This window comes from Procambarus clarkii, chromosome 15 (assembly GCF_040958095.1).
Source record: "Procambarus clarkii isolate CNS0578487 chromosome 15, FALCON_Pclarkii_2.0, whole genome shotgun sequence".
Classification (NCBI taxonomy): Eukaryota; Metazoa; Arthropoda; class Malacostraca; order Decapoda; family Cambaridae; genus Procambarus; species Procambarus clarkii.
The window spans coordinates 8435157-8457886 of record NC_091164.1 but is presented as its reverse complement, the minus strand read 5'-3'; the positions used below and the strand labels follow the sequence as shown (position 1 = coordinate 8457886).

The 22730-nt window shown below is 41.5% G+C and overlaps 1 protein-coding gene across 2 annotated transcripts in view; it reads right to left on the bottom strand.

Annotated features, from left to right (window-relative positions):
• The window catches only part of LOC123759101 (mucin-22), a 64391-nt gene that overhangs the window by 2252 nt on the left and 39409 nt on the right, over positions 1–22730 (bottom strand). For both annotated transcript variants that reach the window (XM_045743958.2, XM_045743957.2), the window contains 4 exons: positions 13414–13554; positions 6768–6904; positions 2383–2974; positions 91–231 (listed from right to left, as the gene is read on the bottom strand). In XM_045743958.2, coding sequence (XP_045599914.2) covers positions 91–231; positions 2383–2974; positions 6768–6904; positions 13414–13554 — 1011 coding nt within the window. The remainder of the gene's footprint in view (positions 1–90; positions 232–2382; positions 2975–6767; positions 6905–13413; positions 13555–22730) is intronic.

The following is a 22730-nucleotide window of genomic DNA, read 5'->3' as shown; positions in this document are numbered from 1 at the left end:
GCTTACATTTTGGGCAGAATTTTACCATATTACGTAAAATCTACTTACATTTTTGGCAGAATGTTGTCATATTATGTAATATTTACTTACAGTGTGAGCAGAACGTTGCCATGTCGATACAGCAAGTTGATTCATTGCCACATTCGATGTCACAGCCACACGCCTCTTCGTCTATGGCAATCTCGCCGCACCTTCCCTGGCAACTCTGCAAGTCATCACCTGATTCGGTACCTGGCACATGGCAAAAGGGGAAATTAACGTTTGATATTCGTCGACTGAGATGAATGTAGAATCGGAATCAAAGGGCCTTATTCGTATTAACCTACACAAATCAGAATCAAAGACTTTACTCGTTATAATCTTTATAAATCACTACAATTCCGGCCGGAATAAACAGGTGTACAGTAGTGTAGTAAACCTACATGTTTACATGGAAAATTAATAATATTTGGTTTACCATTTGAGTGGTTATTTAAATATTGGTAAAACACTGTCTAGGAGCAGTAGTAATAGTAGCAGCGGTAAGCCTAGTAGTCATGACAGTAGTAGATACTAGTCTACTCCTGTTCATTCTACTATCTACCTCGTCTAGTTCCCATGACGTCCACTTCCCTTAGGCCTATTCTCCAAATGACTTCAATTATGTATGTTCTCATTATGTCTGCCCCCCCCCCCCACCACTCTCTCTCTCTCTCTCTCTCCTTAAAAATATCTACATAATCTTTAACGTTGTTTATCGTAGAAAAATGAGAATACTATAACGTAAAGTCTCTCTCTTTAATGCAAAAGCTTTATCTAAAATTACTGGAGAAGCAAGGCGCGTCCCTCGGGGCGGTATATCAGTGTAGGCGCTCTCTCCTGGTCGCCGGCTGGTAGCGAACACGCTCACCCTACGAGCACGCACGCACGCACGCACGCACACACACACACACACACACACACACACACACACACACACACACACACACACACACACACACAAACACACACACACACACACACACACACACACACACACACACACACACACACACATCCATCCATCTCCAGGAAGCAGCCCGCAGCACCTGTCTAACTCACAGATACCTGTACTGCTAGATGAACTCTCCTTCAAAATAACTCTGCCCTCTGCTCTGTACAGTGCAAGTGCAGAGTTTTTCTGCCTCCCGATGGAGGCAGAAAGTTTGTGCTTCGGTTTATTTTTTTAATAAAAGGTATTATTATTTATTCAATTCTAGTTTCACAACATATCTCTTCTCTCTTCAACCTTACCTTCACATTACCTCTCTTTCCCTATCTTACCACCATTTTCTAAGGTTCTTCCTACCCCCCACCCCCTTCTTCGCTTTACCACTTTGCTCTATTCCACCTACTTCATTTCCCTTGTCTTCTCCCTGTTCTATCTCCTATCCCATTTACTTACCCATAATTTCCTCTTGCATGCATATGAAACGAGCATCTTATGATTCAAGAAACTTTTTTTTTATCTCTCATTTTCTCTTTTCTAATCCTCTACTAATCCCAGCGAAATATTCGGACAATTTGTCGATAGATAAAATGATAGTTTCCCAAAACATAGGTAAACTGACTCGCACATACATGAATGAGCAGGTAAGCCTCATGCAAGCAGCCAGATATAGTTACATCAACCTGTCTTGGGGTGCCAGCAAAGCAGTTTTAAGCTTGTTGAAGCTCTGAAGGGCGAAACTAAGCTGGTTTATAGCCAGAGGGGAGACATAAAACTGAAATATAAATATAATATATATTGGAGCTGCCTCGTATGGACCAATAGACCTTCTGCAGTTACCTTTATCCTTATATTCTTATGTATATGGCTCTACATTCCCCTCGGTTAAGCCTTAACTCTTAATTACTACAGTAAACCACGCCAGCGATTATTGGGCGTGTATGGGGCAAGCCCTCAATGGAGTAATGGGTGTACTGGTGGTAAATAATGGGTGAAGCTGGTGTGTGGAGGGGGTGGAGTGAAGGAGATGATTGAGTGGGCCTGATAGACAAGGAAAGCAACGGAGGATAAGGATAGAAGGAAAGTGAGGGACGGGGAGAGAAAGTGAGAGAGAGAAAGAGAGAGAGAGGAGGGGGGGGGGGGGAGTGACAGGCGAGTAAGTAGAATATTTTGACAGTGAAACTGGAGTTTGGACTGATACAAACACTGACCTCAGGTACTGTGCCTGTAAGAACCATATACTCACTCGTCCCACAGGTCCGACAACTATTATGTCGACGTTCTTCCTGCAGAATATTTACGCAGCTGAGCCTAATCCAACATCTTTATCTCTGTTCACATATTTTCGCAACTACATATCAGCCCCTTGGTATGTACATCTGTAGTTTTGACACACCTGCATCAGATAAACTTACCTTCAGGTGTGGTGTGGGTCTCGTCTTTTCCAGCTGTGAACGGTTGTGTAGCGACCCCTGCAGGTGTAGTGGCGTTGTCAGGAGAACTGGGAGTGGTGGCAGTGACGTTGGTGTCAATGCTCGTAGCAGGTTTGGCAGTACTGGTGGCTCCTACGGCGCTGGTGCTGTCACTTGAATCTTGAGGCCTATGAATAGTGGCAGGAGTAGAAGTAGAGTAGGAAATATTTATACTGCCAGAGGTACTATTCATGCCGTGAGAGATACTGGCATTTGACTGGGCATAACTGACGGAGGAGGACTCTGTACCCATGTTGCTGGAAGTAGAGTTGGCCACGGAGGTGATATTAACTTTGGTACCTGAAGTAAACATGTCGTGGATAGTGGCATTGGTGTTGGCAGCGACGGTGGTAGTGGGATGGGCCGTGGTGGTATTAGCCATGGGGGTGGGTGAGACAACCAGTTGAGGACTGGTCACCTCAGGTCTGACCTCTGACATGGTGTAATGGTCACTACAGTCGTCGCCGTGAGCTAACTTGACGTCGTCGACGGCCATGTCGCTGTTAGTAACGTCCCGAATGGCTTCCAACACGATCTGTCAACGACAAGATTAAGGCATTTATATTTTACCCGGCATACTGGTACAGCGAAGATACTGGTATACCGAGCATCCTGTTATGCTGCAATGCCTAGCATACTGGCATACTTAGGATATCGGAATGGCTTGCGTATTAATATACCAATCGCATTAGCACACATATCAAGCTGTCATATCTAGCATTCTGGTGTACCAAGCATATCTTCTATATCTAGCATCCTGTTATACCTAACATACTAACATATCTAAAATACTGGCATATGTAAACTATATACCGCTACATACCAGCACAATATACTCTCATATAGAGACATACAGAGGACCTGAACACCGAGTCAGTAATCGACAAACACAAAGAAAAAACAACGAATGAAACAATTTTGCTAACATACACCATACAGAGAAATACGACGACGTATATTGAAGCCTCGACGTACACTGAAGTCTTCGACGTATACTGAAGCCTGTATGCTGAAGCCTATATGAAATGTATTAAAGCATACGATGTATACTGAAACATACGATGTATACTGAAACATACGATGTATACTGAAACATACGATGTATACTGAAACATACGGCGTATATTGATCTTAATATTGATTGATATTGATATACTTTAGCCCCACTCTTATTTACAACCTCTCTTATTTACAACCTCTCTTATTTACAACCTCTCTTATTTACCACCTCTCTTATTTACAACCTCTCTTATTTACAACCTCTGTTATTTACTACCTCTCTTATTTGCCACCTCTGCCGATAACAATCACTGGATTCTATCTCTCACTTAAGTGGCTTGTTCCCTACTGTTGGCAGCCGTTAAGTTTCAATGTGATCTTCATGGGTCAAATCGCTTGTTAACACGATGAGGTGAAGTTCAATAAGAATTGAAGTATTGCTTGATGGGTGATTGAGTAATCGTGTGTGTATTCACTTAGTTGTTCTTGAGGGGGGTTGAGCTCTGCTCTTTCGGCCCGCCTCTCAACTTTCAATCAATCAACTGTAACTAACTACTAACTGTTTCCCCCCCCCCCCACACACACACAGGAAAAAGCTCCGTAACAGCTGTCTGACTCCCAGGTACCTATTTACAGCTAGGTAACAGGGGCATCAGGGTGAAAGAAATTTTGCACATTTGTTTCTGCCTGGTCCGGGAATCGAACCCGGGCCACAGAATTACGAGTCCTGCGCGCTTTCCATCCGGCTGTGTGTGTGTGTGTGTGTGTGTGTGTGTGTGTGTGTGTGTGTGTGTGTGTGTGTGTGTGTGTGTGTGTGTGTGTGTGTGTGTGTGTGCTTATCTCTCTTCCTTCAATTAAATTATATCCTCAACCATCATCTTTCTCTTCCTATTTCTTGTTATCATTCGTCTCCCACTTCGTCATCGTCGTCGAGCGAACACCACAAACAAAGATTCTTTGGATTGTTTGCCATCAAAATTTCCCCAAAGAAGAGCTGAGGAAATATGAGTTAGCGGTGTGCGAAAATTTATGTGTTGGTTCATGCAAGTCAAATGAGAGCCAAGGTTATGACGAAGGGGATAATAAAGAACTTCGTATGATTTTTAAGCTCGTGGTGATAAATTTTTGGAAAGCGCCTATACGGTTAGGGATTTTTGGAAGGAGGGGGGGGGGAGATGGTCGATTTATAGGCCTATATCTAAACAAAATTAAAAAATAAAGAAATCTTTAGAAAAGCTTCTTTTTTTAAGGCTTTCGGATTTTCGTAATATTGACGGTAATCAAATGATATTAATGAGGGTAATTAATGGTTATTATTAATTATTCAAATGATATTAATGAGGGACATGGTCACTATTTGTTCTTGTTTTACACAGGTGGGTACAGGAGCAGACGACTGCTGACTCCTGTTAGCAGGCTGAGAGCTTTCCCTTCCACACAGCTCATTGTAAGCCTTAACCCCCACTAGTTTCCCCTGGAATACGACCCGTCAATCGTTTAACGACCACGTACCTAATCTCTAATGAGATAGCACAAGCGTACAGTTAAGGATTAGCGCCTAGTTAATCTTACCCGGCCAGGATACGAACCTGGGAACTTCCCACTCGCGAAGTGCGGGTCGAGTGTTACCACTGTGCCACCGCCCACTGTTATTGTTGTTTTAGATTCACCTACTCGGAACAAAAGTTCCAAGTAGCACAGGCAAAAGTGAACCCGTAGTGGACTTCCGGGAACTGTGTTGTAGCATCTTCACTATATATGATCACTATCAATGTAACATCTTCACCACTCACGCCCTCCATCATTAAACATCTTCACTATGCACCATCTCCATCACTGTTACACCCTCACTGTTGAGGGTTCGATCCAAAATCCGCAAATCGTGGGTTATAGCACTCCTCCGCCTCACTTCTCCTCTAAGCCCGCAGTGTTTCCAAATACTTTTCAAAATCAAGGGGAAAAAATGGGGTTGTCGGGGAAGAAGGCCTACAGAACCGTTTTTTCAATTGTTTTATTTTGATAGAAAATGGTGATCGAATCATGGGAGACTTACAAAAAGCATTTATTTGATAGCTTTTGATCAAACTCAATCATCGTCAAATTGTGGGCCCACAAACTGGAACCCAATATAGCCAATGATCTCCTTTGGGTAAAATATGATTCCCATATTAAATTTGATTCTTCTCATAATTGCAAGGTTTGCAGCTTCGTATGCAATGTCATTCCCTATTATTCCCACATGACTTGGCACCCAGTTGATAAGTATCCGACGGCCTTGACGTCTGAGTGTGTGCATTAATAGAATGATATTTGTAGTCAGATGGCTATTGTCCCGTACGTGTCCTTGTTGCAAAGTTTCAATGGCAGTTCTCGAATCTGTATGAATGATAACATGTTGTCGATGGTTGAGTTATGATCAACGATGTCTGAATGAACAGAGAACACACACATGCAGACTTACAGACTTTCGAATATGTTAATATTCTACATAATTATAACCCAACACACTAACACATACAACAACAGAAGTTAAAATGAAAATGAACATAAAGCACCTTCCCACAACTCATAACTCAAAACAACTTTCTAAGCACCATAACACACACGAACATAACTTTAATAACTCACTAATAATTTATGTACCTGGGTGATAAGTGTTATTTTCCAATTGCTAATGTCTCCAAAGTATAGAAAATGGTTATTATGCCTCTCATAGTTTGTTCTGATCTTTGCCTCAGACAGCATAAGAAAGACAGCTTGAAGGTGCTTAAACCATGCTGACGTCTTATCTAGAGCTGTAACACATTACAGCTTTCTAGAAACTTTCCTTATTAAGACTACTCAATAGCTCGGTCGGTAGAGCTTTGGTCTCACACACTTGAGGTCTACGGTTCGAGTCTCCCAAAGCCCAGGTGAATGGACTGTAAACAACGCTTCCTAACTCGACCTTTGCCTCAGCTTTTCCAGACAAAGACGAAAGCAAAGTTTGAGGGAGATAACAGCCATTTTCAATACTTTGAAGATAACCTATCAGAAAATAACACATACTTCCCAGGAATAAAAGACTTTACACATTGATGACCAGACCAGACACTAGAATGTGAAGGGACGACGACGTTTCGGTCCGTCCTGGACCATTCTCCAGTCGATGGAGAATGGTCCAGGACGGACCGAAACGTCGTCGTCCCTTCACATTCTAGCGTGTGGTCTGGTCATCATACTTTAGCCACGTTATTGTGACTCATCGCCTTTACACATTGATATAATCTACCATTTTCTACTATGTTTAACCAGTCAAAAAACTGCAGTTTGCGGAGACGAGTTGTTACCTGGAAGTTATAACGAGTGTTGGTGAGGTTGATTTTATGGAAAAACCACCTGGCCTCGCTGGAGTCGCTCATCTGAAGAAATGGTGGCAGAAAATCCAGCGAGATTCCTTCAGGCTTGACGTAGGCGTTGAGAGCACCTGTGAGAGAGAGGACTGTTACATCAAGGAAGTGGCGTAACGTCACACACTTCGGGATCACCATAGCCCGTGCTACATGGACATTTCGTTCCGAGTAGCTAAATCTGAAACAACAAGTACGGAGGGGGTAGGGGTTGTGGTTAAGGTGGAGAGGGGCAAGAATGGTAGCTGAGAACTGTTCCTGCCTAGCTCATCTAGCTCGGCTTAGTTCCCAGGTTTAGCGAAGATGTAGCAAGGGAAAATGAGGGAGATTGTTGAAGGAAAGCTAAGTGTGTAAGCTAAGCTAAGGGAGGAGAGGCAGAGAGAGGGATAATGTAGAGGGGAGAATGTGGGTTAACGGGAGGTAATGGAGTGGTGAGGGAGAATTTAGCATGAATGAGAGTATTGGAGCGTGAAAGCGTGGCGTGAAGAGTGTTGTGGTGTGGGAAACAGCGAGACTAAAGGGACACGGACAAAGGTTCAATGCTATTAAACAGATGAGCAAAAATAGGTGAAAACTAGTCTTTGCTGGAAGCCAAGAAAAAAGACAGAGAAAGGGAGAAAAGACAGAAAGAGAAAAAAAAGAGACAAAGTCAGAGATCAGTATCATTACATTTCATAACATTTCTTCTCGTACACATTAAGTCTTCCTCTTTCAGTCTTCTTTATTACTCATCTTTCCTACCTTCTTCCTCCCTCACTCACCTCCCTTCTTCTCCACCCCTCCCCCCTCCTCCTCCTCTCTCCCAACTACCGGGTAATTCAGTGAGTTCGTCCATAAATCTTCTAGTAGTCAAAGTAAGGTGGAGAATCAATACCCCGCCTCGCCACCAGACCTCCTCCAGGTGGCTACTTCAGGGGACGTTGTCCATGCTCCTGGAAGATCAATACCCTGAAAATGACACCACAATTGCCAAAAGCAAGATAGCAATTCGTGACATATTTGCCAACTCTTAATTCTTCCTGTGGAATGGACTCAACATTCCGCTATGCAGTACATGTACTATTGGTATATGAACATTATGATAGTCTTCAGGTAGTCTCGTGGTAGTCTCGTGACAGATGGATAGGTGTTATTCACCTATCACGATGGTCCGAGTGGATACCATCGTTGTGCTTGGACCTTCAGGGATCGAACGTCGACCTGCAAGAAGCATTTCATCGCTGTATCGCCCAATCCATATATTAATTTCCTCGTGGTAATGTGACCTGGGACTAATCAATTGCTTTCCTCTACTGATTCACAAAGGATTTTATCTCATTAAAACAACAGTTGTTTCTTGAACAAAAATATACACTTACTCCTCTGAATATTCTTGAAAAAATGTCTTTCCAAAATTTACTCAGATAAAAGAAGACAGGCAAGAGGCGTTCCATTACAGGCAAGTGTCTTTAGTACCAAGGTACACACTATACAGGAAAACAATGTTTATAACCATAATATTATGCGTGGCTTTTCGCTTATAAATAAATTATTATTATTATTATTATTATTATTATTATTATTATTATTATTATTATGAAAAAACAAAGTGGTTTCAGAGAGAGAAAATCGTGTCTAATAAATTCTACTTGAGTTGCTAAAATTAGACAGGAATGCCGGGTAGACTGCATCTTTTTCGACTGCCAGGATGTCTTTAACACCATCTGCCACAAATGACTATAAAACATAAAAACACTGCATAGCAGAAGGTTATTAGAACATTTTGGAAACTAACTCGAAGAAAAGTTAGGAGTGGTTGTATATGCTTGGGTGATAATAGGCGACTAGCGGGGTTCCGCAAGGATCAGCACAGGATACTGTTTTGTTCTTCATCTTTATGAAGGACCTAAATGAGAAAAATGATTCGTTCGTCTCACTCTTTCCAAACAATGGTGTCTAACGAGAGGACAAAACACAGGTAAGTCATTATCACAAGTAAACGGTAAGACTATGTAGCTACGAGTGAAGATTGCATTAGATTGTAGGCACTAAAGAGATTGCAAGAGTGGTTAGACAAACCAAGGCTTTTAGAGTTCAATTCAAGTGAATGCAAAGCTATGAGACTGGAGTTGGTAGAACGACGACCAGAAGTACAATAGAGAGAGTAGGAGCTCACACCAAGCCTCACAGTCCACCACGTTAACAGACTAGTGTGTGTGCAGTGGAACCATCGCTGGTAGACACAAGAGCAGCCAGCTTGGAACCATCGCTGGTAGACACAAGAGCAGCCAGCTTGGAACCAAAACAAAGTATACCCCACAATATACACAAAAAAAATCACAATAACGTGTTATTTCTATGAGAAAATCTTTCGAGCAGGACGGGGAATCGAACCAGCGTCCTGGGTAACCCCAGACGTGCAACTCACCCATATGCCACGATATCCTACAAGTCAGACGCGACTGGGGTTTTCCCAGGACACCAGTTCGACACCATGTTAGAACAGTCCGGCATGGATCTCACTCCAAGCGAAATAACATAAAAATATATGGATAAATTTCTCACAAGGCTAATACAGAAAACAGGAGACCTGATCAAAGACGAAAAGTTCAAAAAACCAAACCTATACACATTACAGTTAGGAAGATTCAGATGAGACATGAGCACGACGTACACGGTACCGAGGGACAAATTGAACATAGACTGTGCCAGTTAAGGAGACAGAACTAGAGGCCACAGGTGCAAACTTTAGGTAACGCACGACACACAGTGGGCACAGAGAAGTATTCCGACAGGCGGAGTGGACATGAGGATATTAATCTGCCACCAGAGGTCGTTCAAGCCAATTCGATTCACAGCTTCAAAACAAGATTCAACACCGGCGTGGGACACCGAGCACCAGATACCTGAAAGTGAAGAGGCGGGCCTCAAGAGCTAAACCTCCCTGCCAGCCAGCACGAATATAACTATCATCCACGCCGCCTTCCCTTAAAACATGCCCTTGAGAACAGAGTTGATGAAGTCTTGTTCCTTATCACTAATCATCATCCTTGCTCTGAATCTTCACCAATCCAGCACTGCCAGAAATAGGGATAGAATAACGGATTGTGCAGTTGGTAGGTTCATCCTGCCTGCCTTCCTCCCTCTCTATTCATCTATTCGTGTAGAAGGTAGAAGGGGGGGGGGGGAGGAAAATCGGTTCCACCAATGTAAACTCAACAACCATGTTTGCTATCCTCTTGGTCGCTCGTTCAAGGTTTAAAAAACTGAAAAATGATGATTTGTTTTTTTTAGTTTCCGGCGCAAATGAAACTTTTATACAGCTTTTTTTCCATTGATGAACTATCAATTTGTCTCTGATATAAGCATGGTACCTCCCTACCCAGCCCTACCCAGCCCTGACACATCCCTACCCATCCCTGGCACATCCCTACCCATCCCAGGCACATCCTTACCCATCCCTGGCACTCCACATACTGCAAAATCTGTGTATCCATGTATTTACGTATGTAGGTTAGCTTAGCAATTTAAAAGCACCGAATCACCTTCTGTGGTTGATTGTTCAATAAACCCTTGAACTATATGTTTAACACATCTCTAACCCTGTCCATGGAGGACAGAAGAAAATGTATATATGCTGGTTAGCATTGTAAATGTGTGGCCACGTCTGTGGTAGAAAAAAAAACTGTAGCATTACGAATAACCAGAACCAACACACTTCAGCAACACACTCCAACAACACACAGCGGAAACACCACCGTCCTCATACAACCAGGTGCAAAGTGCTTCCCTTGAGTTGTCAGTTAAAAAACTGTCAAAAACATTCGCTCTCTTCATTACAAACTTTCTCCATTTAGGCAATTTTCCTTTCGCTTCCACACACACACGTTTACCCCCAGCCTGTCTATCTGTTTCTTGGCCTTCCTCTCCTCTTCTCCTTTCAATCCCTGTGATTACCTGTTCGCTCAATACGATCAAACCACATTGATAAAAGTCCCCTTAATCTTATGATTTAGTTTACTCCTTTTCGTGATAATTTGTTGTCATACTCAATCCATCTAGCACCTCATATTCACCTTTGATTATGCATGTTCAGTCACTTCCACTGGAGGATAAAACGGTGGCCTAGCTTCTTGCAGGTCGGCGTTCAATCCCCTATGGTCTAACCGATTGGACTTCATTCCTGGCACTATTGCAGCTCCTATCCTGTCCTCGACTTCCATCCATGGGCTATTCAGTCATATTGGCTTGACGCTTTCTCCTAATAATTTCATTTCGTTTCATATTTCCTTTCCTATAACTTTTGATTTTTCATATTTTTGCCAGATCAGTGTGTCTCACATCCATACATAAGGGTATAATTAAAGCAAACAATATCCAAGTTACTACGAACCATACCAAGACTTACTTACAGAAGTAAGAAGTTAAAAATAAACAATTGAAATCACAATAATTTAAACAAAAATCGAAATCGTCCGTTTCTCTCTCTCTGTCTGTCTGTCTGTCTGTCTGTCTGTCTGTCTGTCTGTCTCTCTCTCTCTCTCTCTCTCTCTCTCTCTCTCTCTCTCTCTCTCTCTCTCTCTTTCTCTTTCTCTTTCTCTCAGTAATAAGTTTAACCTATCCTGCCTGCCTTCATCTCAAAAGGTTTTCGTTCTCTACATTTTCAACGTCAAGGACGATGGAAAATTGTCTTTCTCCATAAAAATCGCAAAAACAAAAAATACACAGAAAAAGATGCGTCTTTTTTTATAAATTTTCTGGTTGATGATAATTGACAGTATCAATTAGAACCTCGATCCCGTGGTCTGTCCTTTTGAGGAAGAGGTGAGAGAGGGGGTAGGGGGAGGGTAAAAGAGAGGGGAAGGAGTAAAAAGAGAGAGGGAAAAGAGAGGAAAAGAGAGGGAAAAGAAAGGGAAACTAGAAAGGGGTCAATTGGGAATTTGGATGTTTGAGAACAAGATTAATACTTCGTTTCCTCTTTTAATTAAATTTGCCTAATTCATTCGGGTACAATAGACTCATCAATGAGGTAAGATATCTTGATACACTGTTTTGAACGTGTGTTAAGCGAGGAAGCGAACTCATGTTAGCGATACCTTATGGGCGATAACTTCTGGTTTGGAGTTGGTTTAGTGAGAGGATCAATCATGAACCTCTGAAGGAGCTTGTTAAGGCTCTAACACCGACACCGATAAGTACACGTTAGTCCTGTACATAGTTCGGTACTACAGGATGTGAACATTAACTTTATGATATGGTTAATGTATATTAATTCTCTTGCAAACTGTCTTCTTATTATTCAAATGTTGTTATATAAATTGTGTCAATATCTGTTTAACCGCTATAATGCTAAACTATTCTTTGTTTTTCTAACATTATATATATATATATATATATATATATATATATATATATATATATATATATATATATATATATATATATATATATATATATATATAAGTGAGGTGGATGGGGAGTATCCACCCCATCCACCTCACTCAAATGTAGATATAAACAAATCGGAGATGTGTAAGTTATATATATATATATATATATATATATATATATATATATATATATATATATATATATATATATATATATATATATATATATATATATATAAATGTTACTCACTTTTGGTCAAAATGTAACTTTGATACATAACTGCTGTACATATATTGAGTCCAGCCATTATTCTAATAATTAGTATAAGTTGTTACGAATAAAGTTTCTGATTCTGACGGAAGCAAGTTAAGTTGATCTCGAACTTATGATAATTTGATGGATACAGTAATCATATTTCATCCAGTTTTAAGAAGGTAAACTTAGAAGAAGAAAGCAGATAATTGTAGTTAAAGTTCAATAATAAAGTTCAATAAAGCTCTAAAATCAAAATTTTAAGAAATATACAAGACAAAACACAAATAATAAAGATGTTGACCAAAATGCGAAATTAGCGAAATTTGGCAATAATGATGAAAGCCAAATTGGCCAAGGACAGAAGCCAATTTGGTAATAGGTTGGAGGTTGTTTGGACCCCCAGCTGCTCTCCTAGGTAAACGATAGCTCACCTGCGCTAATTAACGAGCTTGATAATGCCGACTGTAATCATTCCCAATACTGGGGATGGAAGCGCCATGCTCCAGTGCCATAATTTGATATCGTGCATTAATCTGATCATCTCTTGTTGTTATTGTTGTTGTTGAAGGTTGTTGGTTATTATGTGGTTAACTGTGATACGAGAGTTTTAGTATACAAGTTTGTGTTGGTGTACGTGTACGTGTACGTGTACGTGTACGTGTACGTGTACATGTCAGTACGCCTTATCCTCTTCCTTCACCTTTTTTCTCTCTTCCTCCTCCTTCTCATGCTCATCTCTCGAGGCCCTCTTCATCACTCGGGCTCCACTCAGCACCCTGCACCCTCTCTTTCATTTTAGACTCTGTTTAAGACACAAACCCGTTCACTTCTTAGGTTCCGCTAACCGCTAGGTACCCTTTCACTAATGGCACCCCCTCACCCCTAGACGCTCCATGACCAGTGGAACACATTCCCCCATATCAACCTCCCTTCCTACCCTAGAACACTGGCTGGCCCTTACCTGAGTTCCGGCCATACTTATGGAAGTAGAATGAGAAGCAGGAGACGCCACTCAAGACGGCTGGGCTGTACACAGGAGAAAACAGCAGCGCCTTGTGGCCCTCCTCCCTCGGGACCGACGCATCGACGTACATGTAATGTCCTGGAAGTAGACGCAAAGTGTGAGGAAATGTTCGTGTCAGCGCCAGAACGACATTTAGTGGACTGCAAGCAGATATACACATGGAGGTTTAAATGTTGGTGTCAGTGCCAGAGAATCATTCACTAATGTTTTCACGTATTTCCAGAGCCGGAATTTAGTCGTGAATATTGTTCAGAACCGAAATAAACTACAAGTATATACACCCAGAAATGTGCTCCACATCTCGGAGTTGACATAATCCTGTTGAAGTAAGTGTGTCTCACGAGACAATACTGAAGCATAATGATTGTATCGAACTTACATCCATGTAAGCTCGGTACAATTTCTGGTTCAGTGTGGTTTCTGGAGAGTGCAGGGAACGCAAGGTCGATATCATTCCATTGCCTCATTGATACAGCAGGTTACTGTGATTCTCCTTTTATACTGACAGACGTGTTAAGGGATATATATATGCTGGTTACCGAGCCATAATAACTTGTGTTAAGCACAGTCAAGAAAGGATATATGTCACGACATTTGGCCCCCATATTAGAGCTCTGTGCTAACAGTTTCTGGAGGCATCATATGCCTTACGTGCCTTACCGTGCATTCTTATAGGTACAAATACCCAGTGGGCATACCCAGTGGGCATACCCAGTGGGCATACCCAGTGGGCATACCCAGTGGGCATAATATGCGAGAGTGAATTCCGTACCTTTTGCCTTGCCCCAATCTTCCCTTAAGTCTCCTCTCCTCTCTCTTTTGCTTGTTTAATGTCCTTGTCTCCCTCGTCTGTTCACAATCGGTTTGATAACGGTCCAGGACAGACCGAAACGTCGTCGTCTCTTCAATTTCTAGTGTGTGGTTTGGTCAACATGCAAGAGTGACGTTGGTTCGACGTTGAATCAACTTTTTGATTAACATTAAATCTTTTGCAACAGCAATTTGTTCAATATTGCAATTTACAGAGATAATTTTATTTTACAGATTCTCGTGGTCACAGACCGTGTCGCATGACCCCAGACCGTGTCGCATGACCCCAGACTGTGTCGCATGACCCCAGACTGTGTCGCATGACCCCAGACCGTGTCGCATGACCCCAGACCGTGTCGCATGACCCCAGACTGTGTCGCATGACACAGTCTGTGTCGCATGACCTAGAACGCCTCTTCATGACCCATTAGGCTCATGATTTCAGACCTTTTTCCTTTTAATATGTCCATTTTCCAAATTGGACGCTATTATCCTGATCGTGTCCTTTGGGTAAAAATGTTTAATTTTCCATTGGAATCAATAGAGATAATATACGAGTGGAGAAAATAACAATGAAAGATGGAGAGAGAGAGAGAGAGAGAGAGAGAGAGAGAGAGAGAGAGAGAGAGAGAGAGAGAGAGAGAGAGAGAGAGAGAGAGAGAGACAGAGACAGAGACAGAGACAGGGAGAGAGAGAGAGAGAGAGAGAGAGAGAGAGAGAGAGAGAGAGAGAGAGAGAGAGAGAGAGAGAGAGAGAGAGAGAGAGAGAGAGAGAGAGACAGAGACAGAGAGAGAGAGAGACAGAGAGAGAGAGAGACAGAGAGAGAGAGAGACAGAGAGAGAGAGAGAGAGAGAGAGAGAGAGAGAGAGAGAGAGAGAGAGAGAGAGAGAGAGAGAGAGAGAGAGAGGGGGACAGAGAGAGAGAGAGAGAGAGAGAGAGAGAGAGAGAGAGAGAGAGAGAGAGAGAGAGAGAGAGAGAGAGAGAGAGAGAGAGAGAGAGAGAGAGAGAGAGAGAGAGAGAGAGAGAGAGAGAGAGAGAGAGAGAGAGAGAGAGAGAGAGAGAGAGAGAGAGAGAGAGAGAGAGAGAGAGAGAGACAGAGAGAGAGAGAGAGAGAGACAGAGAGGGACAGAGAGGGACAGAGAGAGAGAGACAGAGAGACGAACAGCTCCACACTATTCTAAAACAAGGTTTGGTGAACTGTGAACTATACAGTTGATGCCTTTTGAACTTTGATTCAGCTCTCTGGCTTCTGCCTCTTTCTAACAACAACAGGTCTTCTACTGTGTTAACAGGAGCTGTTGTCTGTGCCTCAGTGTATATGTATCTCTGTGTTAACACGAGCAATGTTTCAGCATCTGCGCCACCTTTTATATGCTTGTGTATAATACTGTGTTTTTCTTTCATCTGAGTTCATCAGTTTTTGTGTTTCGTTGCTTCTATTCTTTGTCCTTACGTCTGTATTCCACTGTGCTTGAATGTGTTTGATTGAACGCCAATGAAACAGCGTCTGTGCTTCCGTGTCTCCAAATCTATGCTTAATGAACGCCTAATTGGGTTTATAAAGGATAATAAAGACGGAATGTACGATGACTCGTCATTGCGTATGATAACCGGGTGATGATACGCGATAATTAGCATTGACGTGCGATAGTCAATAGAGAGAAGTGTGGCCGAACCAATTACACCTCGCAAAAATAGCCACCATCAGTTCTAACACTAATTAACAATAATATTGTATAATCATAATAATATCTGGATTTTTTTGTTACGAGCTCAATTCGACAGCGGCTCTAATTTTCACTGGAAATTTGTCAAAACAAAATATTCGCAATTCTATAACCTGGAATTATGAGACGCACTTCAGTGTGACCGCCACAAAATGAGGGGAAAAATAAAAATTCGAAATAAGTTCGGATTTTTCCTGACCTAAAATTGTTAGATATTCTTTATGTTGTGTTGCTGGTAATTACGAGTTAAATGCTCATGTTCTGTAGGTGATAGTGCGAAAAGAATTGGTTTCTCTCTCTCTCTCTCTCTCTCTCTCTCTCTCTCTCTCTCTCTCTCTCTCTCTCTCTCTCTCTCTCTCTCTCTCTCTCTCTCTTTTTTTGACCAAACCACACACTAGAAAGTGAAGGGACGACGACGTTTCGGTCCGTCCAAGACCATTCTCAAGTCGATTGACACAATCGATTTGAGAATGGTCTAGGATGGACCCAAACGTTGCCGTCCCTTCACTTTCTAGTGTGTGGTTTGGTCAACATAATTCTACCACGTTATTGTGTGTCTCTCTCTCTCTCTCTCTCTCTCTCTCTCTCTCTCTCTCTCTCTCTCTCTCTCTCTCTCTCTCTCTCTCTCTCTTTCTCTCTCTCTCCCGGAAAGAAAAAAACAAGAAATAATAACAATTTACAAGAAGAGTCAAAGATTGGGAACAGGTGATCTTATTTATATAGTAAACATTTATTAAATTTCAGAGCACTTAAGCCAAATGGCAGCAAGATATTATAATATTTAGGACGCGGAGCACAGGTGTCAGTATGAGAGGGAGAGGTGAGAGGGGAGGGGGAATTGAGAGGGGGCAGGGGGTGAGAGGGGCTTCACGTGAAATATTGCGGCTGGTGGCATTATAGAATTTAAAGGGGATGTTGTACCCTTAGCTCACGCCATCACCCCCCCCCCCCTTCCCCTCTCTCTCTATCTCTCTCTCTCTCTCTCTCTCTCTCTCTCTCTCTCTCTCTCTCTCTCTCTCTCTCTCTCTCTCTCCCCCCCAGCGCCTGTCTTACCCTCCCTACTCCTAACCTAAGGACCACATAGTATAACACATTAGCAATTAACTTGCTTTAGGAGTTTAACAAGTTTAACAAGGGAATTTTTACATTTAGAAGGTTGTTAATAACGTCACACTGTCAATAACAAAGAATTATCATCAAATCTGTAAACAGAGAAGGTTAAATATTACTAATAGGAACTATCTCTCACTTATTTAAAAGGCCTCGCCCACCCTATGAGCCCCAATGTCCTACTGATGTGAATAATGATTTTACTCCACTGGAGCCAATAGCGCTGTCTTAGTGAGCATTTTGGGTATTTGGCCTTATCTATACCAGTGTTAATTCTTCCTTCGCTACATGCGAGGAGGTACCTTGGAGTGATGTTCTAATGGACTCATTCAACTCAACAGGTATTAAAGGTTGTCGGTGATGGGTCTTCGTCCGTTCGTTATTCCCTTCATTATTGGTTGTTAATAATGAGGGGTGATCTCTCACTTCATATGAGGTTCTGGTCATCCCAAAGATTCAACGTTGGTCTTCTCCTTCAAGTCTTCTGTACTCATAACTGGTTAGAGAAGATAGCTTTCTCCTCGTTCACTCCTGAGTGGCGACGATAGCAGAGCTCCTTCTGTGTTTCGTGATCCGGTTCGTTATCGATACACGTATCAAACATGGTCGCGGCAAACGTTAACCAAATGTTGAAACACATCAAGACAGGAGTTTTGAACAGTATTACTGCTTGATTTTTGGTGCGTTGGGGTTTCGCCGTCCATGATTATCCAGCATTCTTGGGACATAAGAACATAAGGATAAATGTAACTTCAGAAGGCCTATTGGCCCATACGAGGCAGCTCCTATTTATAACAACCCAGTCCCACTCATATGCATGTCCAACCCACGCTTGAAACAATCAATGGAGCCCACCTCCACCACGTTACGCGGTTCAAGTGACCTTGAACTGCCTCCTAAAACTTTTCCAAGAAATCCGAGTGCTTCCATGTCCTCACCTTTGACAAATGAGGACCGAATTAAGCTCCTGGTTCTCCCCAACCCATTTCAGAGCTCTTAAGTAACGAGTCTCTTCTCATGAACAAATCCACAAGGGCCGTGACGAGGGTTCGAACTTACGTCCGAGGAGTCTCTTCTCTCCTGATTATCACAGGACTCTCAACTTTTAAACTATGGCCAATCAGATATTGTCACGTGTCACTCATTTCTGTATCGTTGACGCAAGTACATGGCAATGATATGGAATTTTCAGGAGTATTCTGAGATCCCAAATAAGGCTTAAATAGGATTACAAAGATATATTAAAATATAATGAAACATGCTTTTTCATTACATAATCCGGCAGTATTCTAATCATTATTATGCTAGCGTGCAGACTGTCGTATGCCACTCAGGAGTACAGCCTGTCAAAAGGCTCAAAAAGACGAAATAAAATACCTTCCTTATCTTGAGACGAGATGATTTCGGGGCTTTTAGTGTCCCCGCGGCCCGGCCCTCGACCAAGCCTCCACCTTGTGCAGATCTCATCCTTGTTCTGAAGAAGGTGGTAAGAGGTAGGCCAAGTCATCCAAAATTTTTGGCCATTGAATTTGTCCAAGTCAGTAAAGATGTTCAACTTACAATCATCACAGTGAAGATTGTGAAGTATGTCTTCACAATTCCTTTTCTCTTCCTCCACTGCACTTAATAATTTACAAGTACACATCAACAATGCCTTCTGCTTTCCAACGTTGCATGCAGGTATATCATCAGAAGAAAGGAAGATGGAATATCATTTCACCTCCAGGACATTTCCTACATCCGTTGAACGTCACATTAGGTGCAGTATTTACATATATACACTGTCGTGAGGCCAACATAATGTGTGTTTTCATCGCGGCAAATGTAGTCTGCCATCATTCTACCCCAGGCTGTCTCTCTCTCTCTCTCTCTCTCTCTCTCTCTCTCTCTCTCTCTCTCTCTCTCTCTCTCTCTCTCTCTCTCTCTCTTCTCTCTCTCACACCCACTTTCCCACCTTCCTCTCCCAGAATGCCACACATGCGCCTATAAAATCATTTTCTGCCCCGTCTCTCCCACACTCCACAGAGCCCGGCGGCTCTCTCTCTCCCTGTGAAGTTCCACCTGTATTCTGCAAGCCATTACACCCTCCCCTTTCTCGACTACACGCTGTTTTGCATCGTCTGCCGCTGGTTCCACTGCATTACACTCGCTCAAGGGCACGAGGAGGCAGAAATCGAGGCAGCGTTGTCTAACTGAAGTAGAAAATGGGTTTGGGATATTGTGTTCAATGGTAAGGTAAGGGAAAACAGGGTGCTGGCTACTTCACGCAAATGTGAGGAAAGAGAAAACGGTGTTTGGAATATTGTGCTCACTGGTTAACCCGTTCTCCTAATAGAACGTCATATTTTGACGTATTTAGAGTTAGAAAGTTTGATTTTTATGATTCTGGCACGAATCTTCTCGATATTTCTTATGTTTTTCTTTATAGAAGCAGGAAGTGGGAAAAATTAACTCTCCAAATTTCGTTTTTTCTATTTGTATTGGGTCTGACGCCTAATAATGCGTTTCACATGGTCACTCCTTACATTCTCAAAGACAAAATCTACCGTGTGTGTCACCGACTAAGCACGGTAGAATTGGCCCAGAGTCTTGAAGTGGGTTGAGTGCAATTCTGTATTAGCTGGTTGTTGATTACTGATCTAGATTTCTTGATATGCAGTACTTCACTGATATCTAATCTTCTATTGACACTGTATCTATCAATTATTTCAGTGCTGCTCGTCAAAATATCCCTGATGATCGCCTGGTTGCCTGTGGCGATTATATGTTCCTTGTTGGAGCCCTGTTGTTTGTGCATTGATAATTGCCTAGAGAAGGACGTTGTTTTCTTGCCTATATACTGAGATCGTTGGAGCTGACAATCCCCAAATGGGCATGTGGAGGCGTAGACAACCGGCAAATACACAATTACCCTCTACCCACTTCAAGACCCCGGGCCAACACAGAGGCAGGACCGAATGGCCCTCCCACAGTAACGGAAACAGCCAAAAGTACAGAAGCTGCCAACATGTCACACTATGTTGATACATTTAATACTTTACGGTAGAATTTGTCTTTGAGAATGTAAGGAATGACCTTGCAAAACGCATTGCTAGGCGTCAGACCCAATAAAAAGTGTAAAAATGAACTTTGGAGAGTTAATTTTTCAGTTTCCTGCTTCAATGAAGAAAAACGTAATAAAGAAAAGATTCGTGCCAGAATCATAAATCTAAAACTTTCTGTCGTATTCAACGATTATATATATATATATATATATATAAATATATATATATATATATATATATATATATATATATATATATATATATATATATATATATATATATATGTCGTACCTAGTAGCCAGAACACACTTCTCAGCCTACTATGCAAGGCCCGATTTGCCTAATAAGCCAAGTTTTCATGAAATATTTGTTTTTCGACTACCTAACCTACCTAACCTAACCTAACCTAACTTTTTCGGCTACCTAACCGAACCTAACCTATAGAGATAGGCATGACTTGGTTACTGACTTTAATACTTAATATGATTACATGACTAGTAGCTACCAAGCTTGGCGGGCGTCCTGTACGCTCCCTTGTTTACCTTCCTCCTCTCTGAACCTTACGTACCTCATCACGGAAGATGCTGCACGTGATGCTCGTGTCATGGAGTGCAGTGCCAATAACGGTGCTGCCACTGTTAGGTTAGGTTAGGTAGGGTTGGTTAGGTTTGGTCATATATCTACGTTAATTTTAATTCCAATAACAAAAAATTGACTTCATACATAATGAAATGGGTAGCTTTATCATTTCATAAGAAAAAAATTAGAGAAAACATATTAGTTTAGGAAAACTTGGCTTATTAGGCAAATTGGGCCTTGCATAGTAGGCTGAGAAGTGCGTTCTGGCTACTAGGTACGACATATATATATATAATATATATAATATATATAATATATATATATATATATATATATATATATATATATATATATATATATATATATAATATAATATAATATATATATATAATATATATATATATTATATATATAATATATATATATAAATATATATATATATGTCGTACCTAGTAGCCAGAACGTACTTCTCAGCCTACTATGCAAGGCCCGATTTGCCTAATAAGCCAAGTTTTCCTGAATTACTATATTTTCTCAATTTATTTTCTTATGAAATAATAAAGCTACCCATTTCATTATGTAAGAGGTCAATTTTTTTTTATTGGAGTTAAAATTAACGTAGATATATGACCGAACCTAACCAACCCTACCTAACCTAACCTAACCTATCTTTATAGGTTAGGTTAGGTTAGGTAGCCGAAAAGTCAGGTTAGGTTAGGTTAGGTAGGTTAGGTTGTCGAAAAAATATTAATTCATGAAAACTTGGCTTATTAGGCAAATCGGTCCTTGCATAGTAGGCTGAGAAGTGCGCTCTGGCTACTAGGTACGACATATATATATATATATATATATATATATATATATATATATATATATATATATATATATATATATATATATATATATATAAATATAATATATATATATATATATATATATATATATATATATATATATATATATATATATATATATATATATATATATTTCACCCATCCAGTTACTGAGCTGAGCCAACGGAGCTGAACTTCACTGACCAAGTAACGCGCCGCGCACAACATGCGCTCTAAGAACATATACTTTATCTTAGTCACTGTTCACGTTATTCCCATACCGTGTCACCATAAATTTTCTCTTCATGTTCTACTCATGTTTATAGTTTTTTTTGTGTGTGCAACTGAGCTATTTTCACACACCTTTTTATTTGATTGTTTGCGTATTTTTGTCACTCCTGCTGCATGTTGGGTTGAGGTAAAACTGTTCCTGGCGTTGTCTGTGTCTATATGTTTGGCTGTGTGTGTCTTTGTCTCTCTCTCTCTCTCTCTCTCTCTCTCTCTCTCTCTCTCTCTCTCTCTCTCTCTCTCTCTCTCTCTCTCTCTCTCTCTCTCTCTCTTCTTGCCCTCTCAACTCCCTAACCTTAGGACAGGTGTAGCATAATATCACACAAGCAGTTAATTAGCTCCAGGGAAGCGACCCTTGAGATTAATTTTTTGACATTAATATTTTCTGATATCTCTCTCTCTCTCTCTCTCTCTCTCTCTCTCTCTCTCTCTCTCTCTCTCTCTCTCTCTCTCTCTCTCTCTCTCTCTCCCTATCTCTCTCTCTCTCTCTCTCTCTCTCTCTCTCTCTCTCTCTCTCTGCCCCACCACACTTTCGCCTGCAGTAGCTGTCCCTCTCAATGCTCAGCTTTTGAATATAATCTTTTCTCCCCGCTCCCCCCTCCCCAAGTCCTTTGCCAGGCCCCTGCCTTTGTGAGCAAGTTCTCGTGGCACGTTTCGCTTCTACAGCTCCCTGGCAGTCATTAAACACACACACACAGACACACACACACAGACTGGAGTGTGTGTGACTAAACTAAAGACTAACCTGGAAAAGGTTCAAAGGTTTGCCACCAGGCTAGTACTCGGGCTGAGAGGTATGAGCTACGAGGAGAGACTACGGGAATTAAACTTCACGTCGCTGGAAGAGAGGAAAGTTAGGGGGG